General features: G+C 44.7%; 1 protein-coding gene across 1 annotated transcript in view; it reads left to right on the forward strand.

The window, feature by feature from the left end:
• Nucleotides 1-19,631, forward strand: part of LOC133381288 (zinc finger protein 585A-like) — a 91,405-nt gene that overhangs the window by 54,265 nt on the left and 17,509 nt on the right. Inside the window, exons 5-8 of the mRNA XM_061620210.1 lie at nt 13,843-13,925; nt 14,604-14,730; nt 15,740-15,820; nt 16,055-16,938. Of these exons, the coding sequence (XP_061476194.1) occupies nt 13,843-13,925; nt 14,604-14,730; nt 15,740-15,820; nt 16,055-16,938 (1,175 nt within the window). The remainder of the gene's footprint in view (nt 1-13,842; nt 13,926-14,603; nt 14,731-15,739; nt 15,821-16,054; nt 16,939-19,631) is intronic.

Below are 19,631 nucleotides of genomic sequence, written 5' to 3' on the forward strand. Positions count from 1 at the left end.
ACTGGCGTCTGTGCTTTCACTGACTGCGTCAGGTTAATCCCTATTGAACCTCTATGTGTCCTGTCTGTGTCTTTACTGAGGACTCTCAGCTGCATATAGAACAGTGACTTCTTTACTATCCCTTTCATGAATATTTTTCCTCCTCTCATCACATGCACTGAACCCCTTTTGAACATTACTGTGAACCCCATTTCATTGAGTTTCGACACAGCCATAATGTTACATTCGATATCAGGAACAAACAGCACATCTGTCATAATGGTATTGAAACCTGCTAATTTCACTGTACCCCTACTTTTGATCTGTTTCTTAGATCCATCAGCCATTATTACATGATTCTCTACGTCACAAAATGTATGAAACATAGATTTATCTTTGATTATACTATTTGTTGCCCCACTGTCAATTGCCCATAAATCTTTACAGTTATTTCCCTGCTCATTGTTAATACATTGCTTATTCTTACTAGCATAGATCACCTGTACACATGGTTTTCTTCCTCTTTCTCTTCTTCTTGCTTCACAATTCCTTGCAGATGTTGCCTGGAACCACAAAAATAACACGCCTTTTGTCCATACAGTCTCTCTTGTGCAGCTTTGTTGTTCTGTTTTTCCACGTTGTGTTTAGACTCAGTCTTTTCCTGCTTTGCCATTTCCTGCCTCCTTTGGAATTCTTGTAAAAGTTTGCCTTCTATATAATCCATATTGAGATTTGCATCGTCCATTGCTTCCAAAGAGCTCACCAGACTATCATAACTTGAATCTAGTGAAGCTAATGTGATATACACTTTTTGCGTTTGAGAATGTTCAATTTCACGTTCTGACAACTCAGTAAACAGTCTGTTTATTTCCAACAAATGCTCTGACATGGTTGTATCTCCAGATAAGCACATCTGGTACAATTTTCTGGCAAGATATATTTTAGAACTAGCAGTCTTTTTCACATGAATATTTCTTAAAGTTTCCCAGGTTTCCTTAGCTGTTGTTGCTTCACGCACGTGCAGTAATTGAGAATCATCAATAGAAAGAACAATTAACGCCTTTGCCCTCTCATCCAGCCTTCTCCAATCTGCTGGTATTGGCACCACGGTGGGTGGGTCTTCTGCGATAGCTTTCCACAGGTCTTCTTTCACTAGAAAAGCCTGCATTCTCTGTTTCCAAGTGCCATAATTTTTCCCTGTCAGCCTTTCCAAGGGAATCCCGGCCGATAACGTAACAGACATACTTTCACTTTTCACAGTTCACCGCCTTTGTAATTAGAGCTTCTCACCTCTGTCCTTCAGTCAGGTTTTTTTTTTTCCACGGCTCTCTCACAGCTTTCAGCTCAGCTTTCGGTTTCTCCGTCTCTCTGCTGTTTTACTCGCTGGTCTGCAGTTCCGGCTTTTCTCTGCCGCTTTTCTGCAATCCTCAGCACCAGGTAATCCTCAGCACCAGGTAACCATTCTCTGCTACCACTTGTTGGATGTTGTATCTGGTGCAAGCAGATGCCCAGGATGCAGAACAGTATAGTGACAGGCTAGATGCCAGTTGAAGCAATGAGCCGGACAAGCAATAAGTTTTAAGAGTCACTTTACTGACGATATATCACAAGGTCTCTCTGTACAAACTCCTCGACCCCCACACTCACAAGTGTCTGCTGGCCCTCTATATAGATAAGGCCAGCTGCCCGAGCCTAGGTTGCTTAGCAACGTGTCCTTGAAGATGGCTCGAGCTCTGCCAACTTTCGCTTCTAAGTCACGTAGCTCACTTGTGGAAATTTAACCTCTGCTTTCTCGGTTTAATAGCCAACATGCTGCCCTGGGCTCCTTCTGGGAGGAAGCGTGGAATATAAAATAAATAAATGAATAAATTGGGCTGTTATCCAGTAGTGGGTCCCAACCTACCACTTGGAGACCAATGCTCAACTGAAGTAACTCCATCATTTTATGGAATAATAACTGTATAAGAAAGGGGTGGAGCTCACTGACAGAGCATCTGCTTTGCATGCAGAAGGTCCCAGATTCAACCCCCAGCATGTCCAGGTAGGGCTGGAAAAGACTCCTGGCCTGAAACCCTGGAGAGCTGCTGCCAGTCAGTGTAGACAATACTGAGCTAGGTGGACCAGTGGTCTGACTCAATATAAGACTTCCTCTGTTCTCATGTAATTATACAGCCACAAGAGTGGTTGTATACTATAGCCAGTGTGGATTTTTCACATTCTGCAATGTTAAATTGAAAATCCTCCCATGCCATTCCAATGCTTCCCATAAGCTCATTAAAAAAAAAAAGGCTTATAAAACTTATAGTCCTGAACTCAAAGATGCTTGCTTAACAACCCTCTAAGTTTTCATGGCAATACACAAAACAGCCAGAGAGAATTCAGAGTTCAAAGTGTAAACAGAGAGAGAGAGAAACCAGACTCCACCTGGACTTTCTTGTCAGTGTTCTCATAATTTATTGAAATGAATTAAAAAACAGCCATGTTCACAGAGTACATGTAATCTTATTACTGACCTTGCCCCATACTCTGACCTTTGTCTTCTGCAGTTTAGAAGTTTAAAAAATGCCTAGCTGATTTTTAATTAATTTAAGAAAGTTAACATTAAAGTCAATAATAAGTCTGGGCATGCTCAGTAAGAACCAACTGTCAGTGTTCTAAAAGCCAGACTCATAGCTGTTTGGGTTGGCTAATCAGGAGGCCACACCCACACCAGAGCTTTATTTCACTTTAAACAGTCATGCCTTCCCCCAAAGAATTCTGGGAAGTGTAGTTTGTGAAAGGTGCCAAGAAAAGACTGCTATTCCCCTGACAGACGGCCAGAGTGGTTTAACAGTCAGCTGCTCTGATTGAAGTTCTGTGAGGGGAACAGGCCATCTCCTAGCAACTCTCAATCAGCCCAAATAACAGAAACAAGACATGTGCTGTGCTGATCTTGTTTTAGCAGGGAGGAAGCAGCAATATTAAGACAGTTGATATAGTTCATATAGTCACTTTAAATATGTTTGATTTACTTTGCAATTTTAGTGAAGTTTCCTATAGTAAATCATTTTCTTTTGCTTCTGTTTCTGTGAGTATGTGAAGTGTAGCAAGAATTTGCAACACTAAAAAAACTTCAAAAACAATTGTGGAATAATGGCACTGACTATTCTGCATAATAGTTTCCAGTGGACATGAAGAGTGTCTCAGTTTGCACAAGATAAATCAGTGGGAAGTAAAATATATTCTAGCAAATTTCTAGGTGTGCTCTATGTTTTTAATTGACCATGCCCTCCTTTCCTTAAATGAAGTGGTTTAAACATAGCAGGCTGAAAACATGCATCTTGGGCAGGCCAAGTTTGTTTTTTCCAACAGCTAGAGTCATTGCTTAAGTAGCAACATATTGTAATCAGTCTGATTTTACATCAAACTGCAGTTTCAGATTCCACTGTTAATGCACCCAAAATAGAAATAGACCATAACCTCCAATTTGAAACACAAAAGGCTGTCTTCACCATCATATGACATTGACCAATAAAAAGTTTTTGAAATTAATAAAAATAAATTTGGCACAGATTTCTAGGATGAATAATGAGAGAAATATAATTTTCTAGGTTAGATTCTCTGAAGAAACAGTAGTAACACGGGAAAGAAGCAAAGTAAGAAGAATACCACCAACATACAAGAATGTAATTCTCCATCTTTGCAGATGGCAGGTGTTGCCACCACTCACCATATGCTCAGAGGAACATGGTACCAAATTCTTCCAAGCTACACAGGAAGTAGATTGGACGGTGAAAGAGCAACCCAAATTGTGTTTGCATTTTGAGAAATTTGTAGGGCAGTACAATATCTCAGAGAGGAGGTCAGGTCTCCTGCTCCCCTGGTGCATTCACTAAAGCTGCCCAATTTTCGTGCTTTTTAAAGTTTGATAGAAATATCTGTTGCCTATAGATCCCTCCAGGATGCACACCTTAATGTGGTGAGGGGGGTTGAGAGTGTCGAAGAAGCTGACAGCAATGCCATCAAGAGTCTAGACTCCTAGCAGGGGCACCCAAGGCAACCCAAGGTCAAAGCTGAGACACCAAACTAAGATGCATCCAAACTCAGGAAGGCAATGGTAAACCACCTCTGAATACCTCTTACCACAAAAACCCTATGAACAGAATATCCAAAATGCAACACTAGATAGCGTTGGAAGATGAGACCCCTAGATCAGAAGGCACTCACCAAGCTGCTGGGGAAGAACAAAGGACAAGTCCGAGTAGCACTGTGACTAATGACGCAGCTGGGTCAAAGCTGAAAGGAAGCCCAGAGGCTGATGTGCAGTCAATAAAGTCAGAGACATTATCAGGAAAGAATGCAAAAACACAGAAGGAAAGCAAAAGCAAAAGGAGAAAGAAACACGGTTAGAACCCTAAATGCAACAATACAGCGACTAGTATGTAGGGACAAAGAGAACTATTACAATAAGTATTGTATAGAAATAGAAGAGGACAACAAAAAGGGTAGAACAAGAGCCCTATTCCAAAAGGTTGGAGAAATTAAAGGGAAATTTAAACCAAGAGTAGGGAGGCTGAATAATCAACAGGGGAATGCATTGACTGACTGAGGTGAAATAAAAGGAAGATGGAAGCAATACACTGAAGAACTCTATAAAAGAGATGCCAGGAGGAACCGTATGATGAAGAACCAGAAATTTTAGAATGTGAGGTGAAAGCTGCTCTAAAATACTTGAAAGAAGCAAATCACCAGGAACAGATGGCATACCAATAGAGTTGTAACAAGCTACTGAGACTGAATCTGTCCACATTTTGACAAAAATTTGTCAACAAATATGGAAAACTAAACAATGGCCTACAGACTGGGAGCATTCAATATACATCCCAATTCCAAAGAAAGGGGATCCCAGGGAATGCAGTAATTATTGAAGTATTGCCTTAATAGCCCATGCAAGTAAAGTAATGCTCAAGATTCTACAACAAAGGCTCTTACCATATATGGAGCGAGAAATGCCAGACATCCAAGCTGGATTTAGAAAGGGAAGAGGCACCAGAGATCATATTGCAAACATACGTTGGATAATGGAATGGACCAAGGAATTTCAGAAGAAAATCACCCTGTGCTTTATAGATTACAGCAAAGCCTTTGATTGTGTAGATCATGAAAAACTATGAATGCTTTAAAAGAAGCAGATGTTATTGGAGGTCGCTGATTCATAGGGTCGCCATAAGTCTTAATCAACTTGAAGGCACATGACAACCACAACATAGATATGTTCTTAAACTGCAAGGTTTTTTCGCCTATTAGTGAATTGTATTTGTATTGCCTTTAGTTTACTGAGTTCACAGTATTTTGCATTTCATGTTTTATCTTTATTTTATTGCATTGCACACTGCTTAGTAGCACATGGCAGTGAAGCAGTATATAAATCTGCAAATAAGTTAAATTAAATTAAAATTTGGATTAGATTTGACTTTGTTGAAATCTCCAGCAGACGTCTCCAGTGATTTCAGCCACTCAGTTTGTCAGAGTTGCTCTCTCTCTTTCTCTCTGCAAAGAGTCTGTACAAACATCCATGGGAAGAAGAGACTTATCAATGCCTAGTGGCCACTATGACTATGTTCTCCCTTCACTGTCAGAAAGAGTATATGCCTCTGAAATACCAGTTACTGGGAATCACAAGTAGGGAGAGGACTGTTGAGCTCAGGTCCTTCTTGCAGGCTTCCCACTGGGGAATCTGGTTGGCCACTGTGAGAACAGGGTGTTGGACTAGATGGGCCTTCGGCCTGACCAGCAGGCTCTTATTATGTTCATAAAATGTAGCCCAGTCTCATCCACATGTTGCAAGAAACTGGCAGGAGATTGAGAAAGGACAGATGCAGAGAATTAACCTGTTCCTCCATGAGTTGGTCTATCAGTAGTTACTGTTGGAGGCTATATATGCTTCTGAATACCAGTTGCTGGGAATCATAAGTGGTGGACATTGCTCTTGCACTCTGGTCCTGTTTGTGGGCTTCCGATTGGGGCATCTGATTGGCCACTGTGAGAGCAGGAGGCTGGACTAGGTGGGCCACTGGCCGGATCCAGCAGGGCCCTTCTGTGCACAGCTTCAGTTTTGATTATTTATTTATTTTATTTATTTATTTCGATTTCTATACCGCCCACAGCCAAAAGGCTCTCAGGGCGGTGCACAACATAGAGTAAAATATAATAAAATTACAAAGGTCAGTAAAAAGCATACATATTAAACAGTAAAACAGCCTGGTATAAATTGAAAGCTAAAAAATAAATTAAGTTAAAATGCCTGGGAGAATAAAAAGGTTTTAACCTGGCGCCGAAAAGATAAAAGTGTAGGCACCAGGCGTACCTCATCGGGGAGACTGTTCCATAATTCGGGGGCCACTACTGAAAAGGCCCTGGATCTTGTTACAACCCTCTGAGCCTCTCTGTGGGTCGGGACTCGGAGGAGGGCCTTTGATGTTGAACGTAGTGAGCGGGTAGGTTCATATCGGGAGAGGCGTTCCGCTAGGTATTGTGGTCCCGCGCCGTGTAAGGCTTTATAAGTCAAAACTAGTACTTTGAATTTAGCCCGGAAACAAATAGGTAGCCAGTTCAAACGAGCCAGGACAGGTGTTATATGTGCGGACCACCTGGTCCTCGTCAACAGTCTAGCAGCTGCATTTTGCACTAGCTGTAGTTTCTGAACTGTCTTCAAAGGCAGCCCCACGTAGAGCGCATTGCAGTAATCCAATCTAGAGGTTACCAGAGCATGCATGACTGAAGTGAGGTCATCGCTTTCCAGATAGGGGCGTAGCTGGGCTACCAAACGAAGGTGGTAGAACGCATTCCGTGCCACCGAGGCCACCTGAGCCTCGAGAGACAGGAATGGATCGAAAAGAACCCCCAAGCTACGAACCTGTTCCTTCAGGGGGAGTGTAACCCCATCCAGAACAGGTTGAACATCCACCATCTGGGCAGAGAAGGCACTCACCAACAGCGTCTCAGTCTTGTCAGGATTCAGCCTCAGTTTATTAGCTCTCATCCAGTCCATTATCGCGGCCAGGCAACGGTTCAGCACATTAACAGCCTCACCTGATGAAGATGAAAAGGAGAAATAGAGTTGCGTGTCATCAGCATACTGGTGACAACGCACTCCAAAACTCCTGATGACCGCACCCAGCGGCTTCATGTAGATGTTAAAAAGCATAGGGGACAGAACCGATCCCTGCGGGACTCCACAATGGAGAGTCCAGGGTATCGAACAATGCTCCCCAAGCCCTACCTTCTGGAGGCGGTCCACCAAGTAGGAGCGGAGCCACTGCCCAGCAGTACCTCCAACTCCCAACTCCGTGAGTCTTCCCAGAAGGATACCATGGTCGATGGTATCAAAAGCAGCTGAGAGATCAAGGAGAATCAACAGAGTTACACTCCCCCTGTCCCTCTCCCGACATAGGTCATCATACAGGGCGACCAAGGCTGTTTCGGTGCCAAAACCGGGCCTAAAACTGGATTGAAACGGATCTAGATAATCGGTTTCATCCAAGAGCACCTGGAGCTGGCTGGCCACCACACGTTCTAAGACCTTGCCCAGGAATGGAACATTCGCTACCGGTCTATAGTTGTTCAAATTATCTGGATCCAGGGAAGGTTTCTTCAGGAGTGGTCTCACTACCGCCTCTTTCAAACAACTAGGGACCACTCCCTCTCTCGAGGCATTTATCACTTCCCTGGCCCAGCCGGCTGTTCCAGTCCTGCCAGCTTTCACTAGCCTAGAGGGGCAAGGATCCAGTACAGAAGTGGTTGCACGCACCAGTCCAAGCACCTTGTCAACGTCCTCAAGCTGTACCAACTGAAACTCATCCAATAAATGAGGACAAGACCGTGCTCCAGATACCTCATTAGGTTCAACTGCCATAATATTGGAGTCTAAGTCCCGGCGGATGCATGAGATTTTGTCTTGGAAGTGCCCAGCGAACTCGTTACAGCGGGTTTCCGAAGATTCTATAATATCCTGAGGACTAGAGTGTAAAAGCCCTCGGACAATTTTAAAAAGCTCCGCTGGACGGTTGAGGGATGATTTAATGGTGGCAGCGAAACAGCGACACTTCTGTATACAACTTAGTGGAGGCACTTAGCAAGGCATAATTGCATCCGTCAGGAGTACGCCTCCATCTGCACTCGAGCCTTCTCCTCTCTTGCTTCATCGTTCTCAGTTCCGGGGTATACAATGGGGCTGCATGAGCTCTGCATGGGATAGGGCGCGCAGGAGCGATTGTGTCCACAGCCTGGGTCATTTCCGCATTCCACAGTGCGACCAAGGCTTCGACAGGACCGCCTGTCTTATCAGCCGGAAAATCCCCCAGAGCCCTTTGAAAACCCTGAGGATCCATTAGTCTCCGAGGTCGGACCAACTTAATAGGTCCCCCACCCTTGCGGAGGGAAAGGGTGGCTGTAAGCCTAAACTTCAGCAAGCGGTGATCTGTCCATGACAATGGGGTCGATTAAAAACTCCCCATCTCCAGATCACCATCTCCGTGTCCAGTGGCAAAGATCAAATCAAGAGTATGTCCCGACACATGCATTGGGCCAGTAGCAAATTGAGACAGCCCCATGGTTGCCATGGAGGCCATGAAGTCCTGAGCCGCTCCAGATAAAGCAGCCTCGGCATGGATGTTGAAGTCCCCCAGTACCAATAGTCTGGGGGACTTCAACAAAACCTCCGAGGCTACCTCTGTCAGCTCAGTTAGGGAAGCTGTTGGGCAGCAGGGTGGTCGGTACACCAACAAGATTCCCATTTTGTCTCCTTGACCCAGCACAAGGTGGAGGCACTCCAAGCCAGTCGTTACCTGGACAGGGTGCTTGATGAGCGAGAGAGCTCCTATAGGCCACAGCCACTCCACCTCCCCGACCCTCAGATCTACCACAGTGTTGAACCATATACCCAGGTGGGCAAAGCTGGGAAAGAGTAACTCCTCCCTGATCACCCACCCAGGTCTCAGTCATACATGCCAGGTCGGCACCCTCATTGACAATTAAATCGTGGACAAGGGAGATTTTATTATGTACCGACCTGGCGTTTAGGAGCAACACTTGGAGATCCGAGAGCTGGCTGATAGGACAACCAACAGTCCTGCGGATGTGAGGAGGACCGGAACAAGGTACAGACACAACTTGTCTGGGATGAGTTCCCCTTATCTGGCATGTTCTCCTCACAACACCATACCTCCCATTACCCGTCACTACATTAATTGGGGCCCCCGAAAGTCCCCCCGCTTGGAGCGAAGTCCTCTCTCCCAGGCACATAGTAAAATACACATAAATTCACACTCACGTACTCATACACTCACTCAGTCTCATTCACACAAAACACAATCCACAAATTAACTACACAAAATACATTCGAATAAAGACTCAAACTCCTTCACACTAACACACTAAACACAGTCCACAATTAAACAATAACAACAGGCGTTTAAACATTCAACACTCAATCAGATGGGACTGCAGCGGCCGACTTGGCCAAGATAGTGGGTCTCCCAAGCAGGCAATGGGTCTCCCAAGGCCCCTCAGCCAGCCGGCTTATATATCCCCTCCAAAGAAGGGACAGATGGAACAGTATCAGGCACAGCTGGCTGAGTACCTGGGGCCTGGTCCTGCAAGGTGCCCACGTGCAGAGCAGGAGCCCAAGAAGGAGAGAGCAGAGATGTTATCCAAGCAGGAGCGCAGCAGCAGCAGCAGCGCAGACAGGCAGATGGCTCTCCCTCCCTGGGCGGTGATGGTCCTCTTCCCCTTGCAGGCACTGTGATCTGTTCTTCATCAAAGCAACACAGATGTCATGATGGCTGTACTACTACCCTCCAGTGCCAGGTGTTATGCCCTTAAATAACCAGTCACTGAGGAACAACAGTAAGAGAGTGCTGTTGTGCTCTTGTGCTGATTGTGGGCTTCCCATATAGGCATCTGGTTGGCCACTGTGAGAACAGAATGCTGGACTATGATGAACCTTTGGCCTGACCCAGCAGCCAGGTTCTCCTTATGTTCATTTTCTGCTTAGGAGCTTCTTTTTCAAAGATTGGCCATCTTGTGACATCACCAGACCCTGTCTCCTCTGGTATGCTGGAGACATGGCAGCCCAATCTCTAGAGTTAAAGTGATAGAGTCCACATTACTAGAGAGAGATGTGTGAAAGTGTGTAAAAAGATTACTATAGTGAATTTTACAAATCGTGCTCTGTGATGTCCTTATATGTTAAAACCTGTAAATATGGTAAGTGTGGGTTTATTAAGGGACATATGGTAAGTGGATTGAATGAGAGGGGGGAGAGCATGGGTTGGAAGGCTGGAGAATGCCGGATCAACTAGATCAACTACCTGGACATAGACTGGCTGCATATGTGTTCCAGTCATGACAAAGAAGCAAAGTTTCTAGATATTCTAAATGACTATTCCCTAGATCAGTTGGTCATGGAACCGACCAGAGGGACGGCAACCCTGGATTTAATCCTCAGTGGGGACCGGGACCTGGTGCGAGATGTAAGTGTTGTTGAACCGATTGGGAGCAGTGACCACAGTGCTATTAAATTAAACATACATGTAACTGGCCAATTGCCAAGAAAATCCAACACGGTCACATTTGACTTCAAAAGAGGAAACTTCACAAAAATGAGGGGATTGGTAAAAAGAAAGCTGAAAAACAAAGTCCAGAGGGTCACATCACTCGAAAATGCTTGGAAGTTGTTTAAAAACACTATATTAGAAGCTCAACTGGAGTGCATAACCGCAGATCAGAAAAGGTACCGCCAGGGCCAAGAAGATACCAGCATGGTTAACGAGCAAAGTCAAGGAAGCTCTTAGAGGCAAAAAGTCTTCCTTCCGAAAATGGAAGTCTTGTCCGAATGAAGAAAATAAAAAAGAACACAAACTCTGGCAAAAGAAATGCAAGAAGACAATAAGGGATGCTAAAAAAGAATTTGAGGAGCACATTGCTAAGAACATAAAAACCAACAACAAAAAATTCTATGAATACATTCAAAGCAGGAGACCATCTAGGGAGACAATTGGACCCTTGGATGATAAGGGAGTCAAAGGTGTACTAAAGAACGATAAGGAGATTGCAGAGAAGCTAAATGAATTCTTTGCATCTGTCTTCACAGTGGAAGATATAGGGCAGATCCCTGAACCTGAACTAACATTTGCAGGAAGGGATTCTGAGGAACTGAGACAAATAGTGGTAACGAGAGAGGAAGTTCTAAGCTTAATGGACAATATAAAAACTGACAAATCACCGGGCCCAGATGGCATCCACCCGAGAGTTCTCAAAGAACTCAAAGGTGAAATTGCTGATCTGCTAACTAAAATATGTAACTTGTCCCTCGGGTCCTCCTCTGTGCCTGAGGACTGGAAAGTGGCAAATGTAACGCCAATCTTCAAAAAGGGATCCAGAGGGGATCCCGGAAATTACAGGCCAGTTAGCTTAACTTCTGTCCCTGGAAAACTGGTAGAAAGTATGATTAAAGCTAGATTAACTAAGCACATAGAAGAACAAGCCTTGCTGAAGCAGAGCCAGCATGGCTTCTGCAAGGGAAAGTCCTGTCTCAGTAACCTATTAGAATTCTTTGAGAGTGTCAACAAGCATATAGATAGAGGTGATCCAGTGGACATAGTGTACTTAGACTTTCAAAAAGCGTTTGACAAGGTACCTCACCAAAGGCTTCTGAGGAAGCTTAGCAGTCATGGAATAAGAGGAGAGGTTCTCTTGTGGATAAGGAATTGGTTAAGAAGCAGAAAGCAGAGAGTAGGAATAAACGGACAGTTCTCCCAATGGAGGGCTGTAGAAAGTGGAGTCCCTCAAGGATCGGTATTGGGACCTGTACTTTTCAACTTGTTCATTAATGACCTAGAATTAGGAGTGAGCAGTGAAGTGGCCAAGTTTGCTGACGACACTAAATTGTTCAGGGTTGTTAAAACAAAAAGGGATTGCGAAGAGCTCCAAAAAGACCTCTCCAAACTGAGTGAATGGGCGGAAAAATGGCAAATGCAATTCAATATAAACAAGTGTAAAATTATGCATATTGGAGCAAAAAATCTGAATTTCACATATATGCTCATGGGGTCTGAACTGGCGGTGACCGACCAGGAGGGAGACCTCGGGGTTGTGGTGGACAGCACGATGAAAATGTCGACCCAGTGTGCGGCAGCTGTGAAAAAGGCAAATTCCATGCTAGCAATAATTAGGAAAGGTATTGAAAATAAAACAGCCGATATCATAATGCCGTTGTATAAATCTATGGTGCGACCGCATTTGGAATACTGTGTACAGTTCTGGTCGCCTCATCTCAGAAAGGATATTCTAGAGTTGGAAAAGGTTCAGAAGAGGGCAACCAGAATGATCAAGGGGATGGAGCGACTCCCTTACGAGGAAAGGTTGCAGCATTTGGGGCTTTTTAGTTTAGAGAAAAGGCGGGTCAGAGGAGACATGATAGAAGTGTATAAAATTATGCATGGCATTGAGAAAGTGGATAAAGAAAAGTTCTTCTCCCTCTCTCATAATACTAGAACTCGTGGACATTCAAAGAAGCTGAATGTTGGAAGATTCAGGACAGACAAAAGGAAGTACTTCTTTACTGAGCGCATAGTTAAACTATGGAATTTGCTCCCACAAGATGCAGTAATGGCCACCAGCTTGGACGGCTTTAAAAGAAGATTAGACAAATTCATGGAGGACAGGGCTATCAATGGCTACTAGCCGTGATGGCTGTGCTCTGCCACCCTAGTCAGAGGCAGCATGCTTCTGAAAACCAGTTGCCGGAAGCCCCAGGAGGGGAGAGTGTTCTTGCACTCGGGTCCTGCTTGCGGGCTTTCCCCAGGCACCTGGTTGGCCACTGTGAGAACAGGATGTTGGACTCGATGGGCCACTGGCCTGATCCAGCAGGCTCTTCTTATGTTCTTATGTTCTTATGATGATTGGCTGAGTGAATGGCTGAAGGTATACATGGGAGGATGACAGTTGAGAGGAGGGCGGTTGGTGAGAGTGGTTGGTGAGAGCTGTTGGAGAGTCGTTAGTGGAGAGTTATTTGGATGGGTTGGTTGGCAGAGTTCTGAGGGAGGTTTGGATTCTATTAGTCTGATATTTGGACAGAATATATATATAACTGGAAACATAAGAGTGACACTATATGAAACCATACGCTTGTTAAACATTCCTAAAGTAATCTTGTTATTTCCTGGTGTTATCAAATAAATACTTTTATTGGTTTACCTAAAGCCTGATCCTTGGCTGGGGATATACAAACAGAAGGGAGGGCAGGGTAATTACCAAGGCTGAAGGGAAACTGTACCTAATGGTGGCAGCAGTGAAGGGAGATATTGTAACAACATCAAGTATCTAGAGCAACCCAGGATTGTATGCTTTATAGACAAAGATACAAGGGGGTTGTGGACAGCAAGGGCACCCAGACACAAAGTAACAAGCCATAGGGAGACTGAGGTAAAGTCTCTAGCAGTATTGTTTACAGGGAGTGGCTGGTGGTGCTGCCTAGCAGTGGGATCTTGTGAGATCTGTGCTAGAGCAGAGTGAGAAAAAATAAAAACGACGATCCTGACTGGTGGTGTCCTGAGGTGGTGCCTAGTGAAAGGCTGTAGCCACATGCAGGTGGGAACCTGACAGGTGGAGCCAAAGGTGGGATCATCACATGCTCCACCCACTTTGCCTCTGACTGCACCCACTCCTGGCATGTGGCTCTCAAGAGGTAGCCCAGAACAGAGTATGGCTCCCAGGCTGAAAAGGGCTCCATAGCCCTGACCAGGGCAAATGACGTATAAGGAGCCAGTATAACAAATCCAATATATATATCTCCACCATCTTTTTTTTATGTCACCTTTACAGGTAGTGAAAATTCGTCAGTGACATGTTCCAGATGCTTTTCCCTTTGTGGTGAAATTGAAGGAGCTACTTTCCACTCAGCTCAGGTAAGGGAGGGGGTCTCCTTCAGTGGGGGAGGCTTCTTTGTTTGTGTAATTGATTTATATTTCTGAGATGCTTCATCAAATCCTCTCCATTATGTATATTGATTTGTAACAACAAATCCATACTGTGGGTTTGGGGAACCTCCAGACCAGGAGCTGAATTAGGCCTGGCACGGGTTCTAATCAGGCCCCTTGCCCCACATCAGCTGCACTAAAGACTTCCCTACTGGGAAACCTCTAGTGCAGATGAGGGGCTTGCTGTCAGTGCAGCCGAGGGCGAGCCCCGCTTTGTCTACTGGCATCCACATGCTCACACACTCCTCTCTATTCTCCATCCAGGCAAACAGGCAACAATCTCAGAGCTCAAGGTCACATTCCAGCCAGGCAAAAGCACTCAAGGAGGGTGTGAAGCAAAGCTCATGAAGGGCGTGGCCTAGGGAGAGTCGCTGCTGTACACAAAGGCTCAAGGCATTGTGATTTTGGGTCCTCATAACAGTGTTTTTCTACTTCTACTTTCTGCTTGGATTTGTTTCTCTCTTTTGGGCAAAGGGATCATCACAACTGTTGTTGTTGTTATGTGCCTCCAAGTCAACTATGACTTATGGCGATCCTATGAATCAGTGACCTCCAAGAGCATCTGTCCTGAACCACCCTGTTCACAATTACTGCTACTTTTTTCAGGATTTGGTGTCCTTTGAGGAGGTGGCTGTGAGGTTCACCAGGGAGGAGTGGGTTCTACTTGATCCAGGGCAAAGGGTGCTCTACAGAGACATCATGCTGGAGAATTATGGCAATGTGGCCTCTCTGGGTAAGGATCCCTTTTTCCCATTACTTGAATTCCTTTTTATTCTTGTTCCTTGCCAGTAGGGACCCCACCATATAGGAAGTCTTTGACTGGTTCTGGCTAAGCCAAGCCTTCCTGTGCTCCTTTCTTCTGGCCTGGCAAGGATCCAGAGGCTCTTTGGAGATGGGGGAACCCTTGCCTGGTGGCGTGATGCCAGGTCTACATGGAGGGGCACCAGAACAGATTCCAAAAGTTGTTTCCCAGCTCTCCCTTGCAGGTGGTGGGATGGTCCAAGCAGGTGTTTTCCCCTAGGCTGGGCTTTCTCTGTGCTCAGACACTGCTGTGAAGGGGAACCGCTCAGGCTTCTCTTCTTCTATACCAGGGACGGACAGCATGGTGCCCTCCAGGCAGTGGTGGCTGGTCCATTAGGGCAGATGCAGTCCTGCCCCACCAACCTCAGTCAGCCCCAACCTGCCTGCCTTTTTACTTATATGCAGTCCAGGGGGAGCCCCTGGCTGTCAGCTTAGTCTCAGTGCTGCCATTGTAGAAATCAGCAGGGAAGAAGATGGGGACCAAACTAGAATTAGTTGGCTCCACCTGCTGTTTGGCTCTCTGCTTTCTGCTCCACCATTCCCAGTGGTCACCAGACACTACTGCCTCCAGATGTTTTGAACTCAAACCTCCATCAGCTCCAGCCAGCAGTGCTTAGGGGCTGATGGGAGTTGTAGTCCAACAACATCAGGAGGGTACCACGTTGGTTACCCCTGCATTGCCCTTTTGCTCATCTGGTATCTTGGTGCTAGCTGAGCAAGCTTCAGGCATCAGATTCCAAGTCCACTGTGTGCTCTCCCTACCTGTTCCTGTCCTCATTCAAATATCTTGGCCTTCATTCCATTTGCCTTTTAGATGGGATGGAGGTATGGAAAAGAGGCAGCATTGTTTGGATTTTCTGTTTTTAAAACATTATTACTATTTTCTGCAGTCACATGTGCCATCAATAACCATTTTGTTTATGTTTTTTCTTCCCACAAAGAAGCACCTCTGATGCCTCAATCAGACCTCATCTCCTGGCTTGAAGAAAAAGAAGAGCTGTTTGTCCAGGAGAGAGTGATTGGTAGGTCCTTGGATATAGAACAAGGGTGGAGGAACCTGTGGCCTTCTGGATGATGCTGGACTGCCACTCCCATGAGTGGTTTCATTGTCACCGGGTGTTTTTGTAGTACATCCTAAATAGAGTGGATTGAGTGATTGGTGATCATGGTTTGATAATTGAGAGGCAGAAATTGGAGCAATTGGGTGCTTTGAACTTCTAACAGGATTCCCGTTTTCTGTTTTTCCCCGCACGCAGGTGATGGGCAGGTCAATAAGAATGATCAGGGGCCATCTATAGTGTCATCAGAAACAACCATGTGTGACATGCAAAAAGATATGTTTGGAAATCAAAGTGAACCAGAAAGTCAACAGGGAAACCAACCGAAGCTCGGAGGGAAGAAATCCTCTACTTCACAGGCTGCTAAGGGCCATGAACTTCAGATCCCACATGGTGACTGTAAAGAAAATGGGAGAAAAATGTGTCCAGTGTGTGGGGAAATATTCAAATATAAATCACAGTTAAATACACATTGCAGAACTCACACAGGAGACAAACCATATGAATGCACAGTGTGTGGCAAGAACTTCAATATGAGCAGTTCCCTTACTATACATGAAAGAACCCACACTGGGGAGAAACCATACAAATGCATGGAATGTGGAAAGTGTTTCAGTCAGCGTGGACACCTTATTTTGCATCAAAGAACCCACACAGGGGAGAAACCATATAAATGCACAGAGTGTGGGAAAAGTTTCAGTCAGCATGTACACCTTATTTCTCATCAAAGGATCCACAAAGGGGAGAAACCATATAACTGTGCAAAGATGAACTGTGGAAAGAGCCTCCATGAAAGTGTATCCTTTACTAAACATCAGAGAACCTACACAGGAGAGAACCAGTATAAATGTATGGAGTGCGGAAAGAGCTTTAGTGTGAGAGGAACCCTTTCCAAACATCAAAGAATCCACACAGGGGAGAAACCATATAAATGTATGGAGTGTGGAAAGAGCTTCCGGGATAACGGAACCCTTACTATCCATAAACGAATCCACACAGGGGAAAAACCATATAAATGCATGGACTGTGGAAAGAGTTTCCGGCATAGCGGAACCCTTGCTAAACATCAAAGAGTCCACAAAGTGGAGAAAATATATAAATGTGTGGACTGTGGAAAGGTCTTCCAGGTGAGCGGTAGCCTTACTTTACATAAAAGAGTCCACACAAAGGAGAAACTGTGTACTTTGTGGAAAGAGCTTGAGCATGAGTGGAACTTTTCTAAACATCAAAGAATCCACATGGGAGAAACGATATAAATTTATGGAATATGGAAATACCTTTGGTAGTAGCATAACACGTACATCACATCGATAATTCAGGGGAGAAACCATATAAATGCATGGCATATGGAAAGAGCCTCCATGTGATCGGAACCCATACTAAACATCAAAGAATCCACATCAGGGAGAAACCATATAAAGTCTGGAATGTGGAAAACACTTCAGTGTGAATGAACACCTTACTTTACCTCGAACAATCCATGCTGGGGAGAAACCATATAAATGCCTGGACTGTAGAAAGAGCTTCTGTATGAGCTGTCGTCTTACTAGGGATTAACAAACCCACACAGGGAATATACAAATATATAGAAAGTAGGACATGGTTCAGGAAGAGAATTTTTTTACTTCACATGAAAGAAACCACACGAAACTGATTTGGGGTGTGGAAACAGCTTCTGTTGAGAGCAAAAGGTTTACTTTTCATCAAAGACTCCGTGAAGGAAGAAGCAACAGAAAGAGAAAGTTCTCATAAAATCGGTCTTGTTTTAAAATGTAAGCAGAGTGGATGAAACTAAACAAACCGCCTGGGAAACGTCGCAAGGGAATTTTTCAGAGGGAATGCTGATCGGAGTAATAAAAGTTTGATTTAAAGTATCGGGAGCTCTCTTTGCTAGAGAATACAATTATACCTTAATTTGCAGTGTTTTAGAGCTACATAGATACACAGTGTGAAGTGTGTTTGAGACATTTAGAAGCATAAACTACAGATAAATCACAAGGAATGGACCAGGCTCAGTCCTTTAGGATAGATAACACACTGGCACCCAACTCAGATCTCAAATCTGGGAGATGACAACACATTTATTGATTTTATTTATAAGAATATTTATAACCCACACAAAAATTCTCCCAAGCCACCATTACATCCAACTCTAAAAGAGAGACCTACGGAAGGAGAGTTGCATTGTCATTTATTTTTCTCCATGAGGGAACTGTTCTCTCCTTAATGATTCTGCTAATGAGTAAGTCTCCATGCCGGTAGTAATTCTGTGCATAATTTTCTTCCCTAGTCAGGTTCAAGGGGGCATTTCGGCTTCAAGTTCCTAAGACCCACAGAGCCCATGGGCATTAGCAACAGGAGAAACAGACGCGGCAAGGAGATCATTCTGGCTTTGCTTCCTACATCTCTTTTGTGACTTATCAAGGCCCGCTGTTTGTCTTCATAACAACACTGTCAGTAGGCCAAGGTTACCAACTGAATAATTTCACTCCTAAGGAGGGATTTGAACCTGGGTCCCTTTGGACATAGTTCAGTATTAAATTGTATTTTTAATATTAAGACACACACACTTGCACAGATGTGCAAGCTCACACATAGTGGATGTCCAAAATTTAGAGTAGCACATAAAGTCCTCTTTCTGTTATCTTCACAACAATCCAGTGAGGTAGGCGAAAAAATAGTCACTGGCACAAGGTCACTCGGAGCTGCATAGCTGACTGGGAATTTGATTCTGGGGGGCCCTGGTAGAGATGTGAAGGCCCATTAGAAAAGGGGGGAGGGAAATAATGGGATTCTACTTTTTCCTGAGCCTTTAAATCTCAACTCCCTGATCTAAGCGCAGTGCTCTGCACCTTCCTTGAGTGCTCGTGTGTGTGTGTGTTGAAGATCCTATTGACTTTTGCATGGCTAAAATGAAGCCTACTGCACAAAGGTAAGGGTTACATCCATATGCTTCACCCACTGTTTTATGTGGCCCTGCCCACCAGTGGAAAGTGGCCCCTGGAAAGTTGCTCAGGAGGGAATGTGGCCCTCAGGTTGGGAAAGATTTTCCATCCCATCTATAACCACTGAATTATGTACAGGCTCTCCCACCCCCCAGCCCACCTTACAGGGTTCTGAGCATTGCCCAGACATTGTACTTTGGACCCCCTACAGAACTTACAGACCCTCTCTTGCCAATGTGCATGTTTCCAAAGGAAGTGGTGTGGCCTGGCAGAAGCAAGGCTGGCAGCACCAGTAGAGAAAGACCCTCAGCTGGGCCAAGAGAAGCTGAGATCCACCTGGTGACTTTTTTTTAATCTTCCCATCCAAAACTCGCAAAAGGACATCTGGAGAAACCCTTTCAAGTCCAGCTGAGGAGGGGGCAATTATTTTCTTCAGCCTCTGCCTAGAGACTTTTAAGAAGGTCCTCAGGAGGCTGGTGAGTTTCAAATCCTGATCCTTTGCCTAGCAAGAGGAAAACTGATCAAGTACTTCTCAGGTCCAGGGAATCCAAATGTGTCTCCTCTCTAGCTCTGGGACACAAAAGCAGCACAGCAAACTGCCCTTCCCCTCCTCAAAGGTATCCTTTCCCTCTGCCTGGGCTGTATATGCCCTCTCATCCTGCCCCCCCCTTTTCAATTCAGCACTTTACAAAAAGCAAATATTTCAACAAGCCTTTTAGGTTGAGACCTATCCCAGACTGTGTCTGTGTTAGAATTGCTTAATACGTTTTTTTAATAATGTTTTAACCCCTTTTAAAAGTTTTTTAAAATGTTTTTAATGCTGTTTTGTT

The sequence above is a fragment of the Rhineura floridana genome, chromosome 3 (genome assembly GCF_030035675.1).
Source record: "Rhineura floridana isolate rRhiFlo1 chromosome 3, rRhiFlo1.hap2, whole genome shotgun sequence".
Taxonomy (NCBI): Eukaryota; Metazoa; Chordata; class Lepidosauria; order Squamata; family Rhineuridae; genus Rhineura; species Rhineura floridana.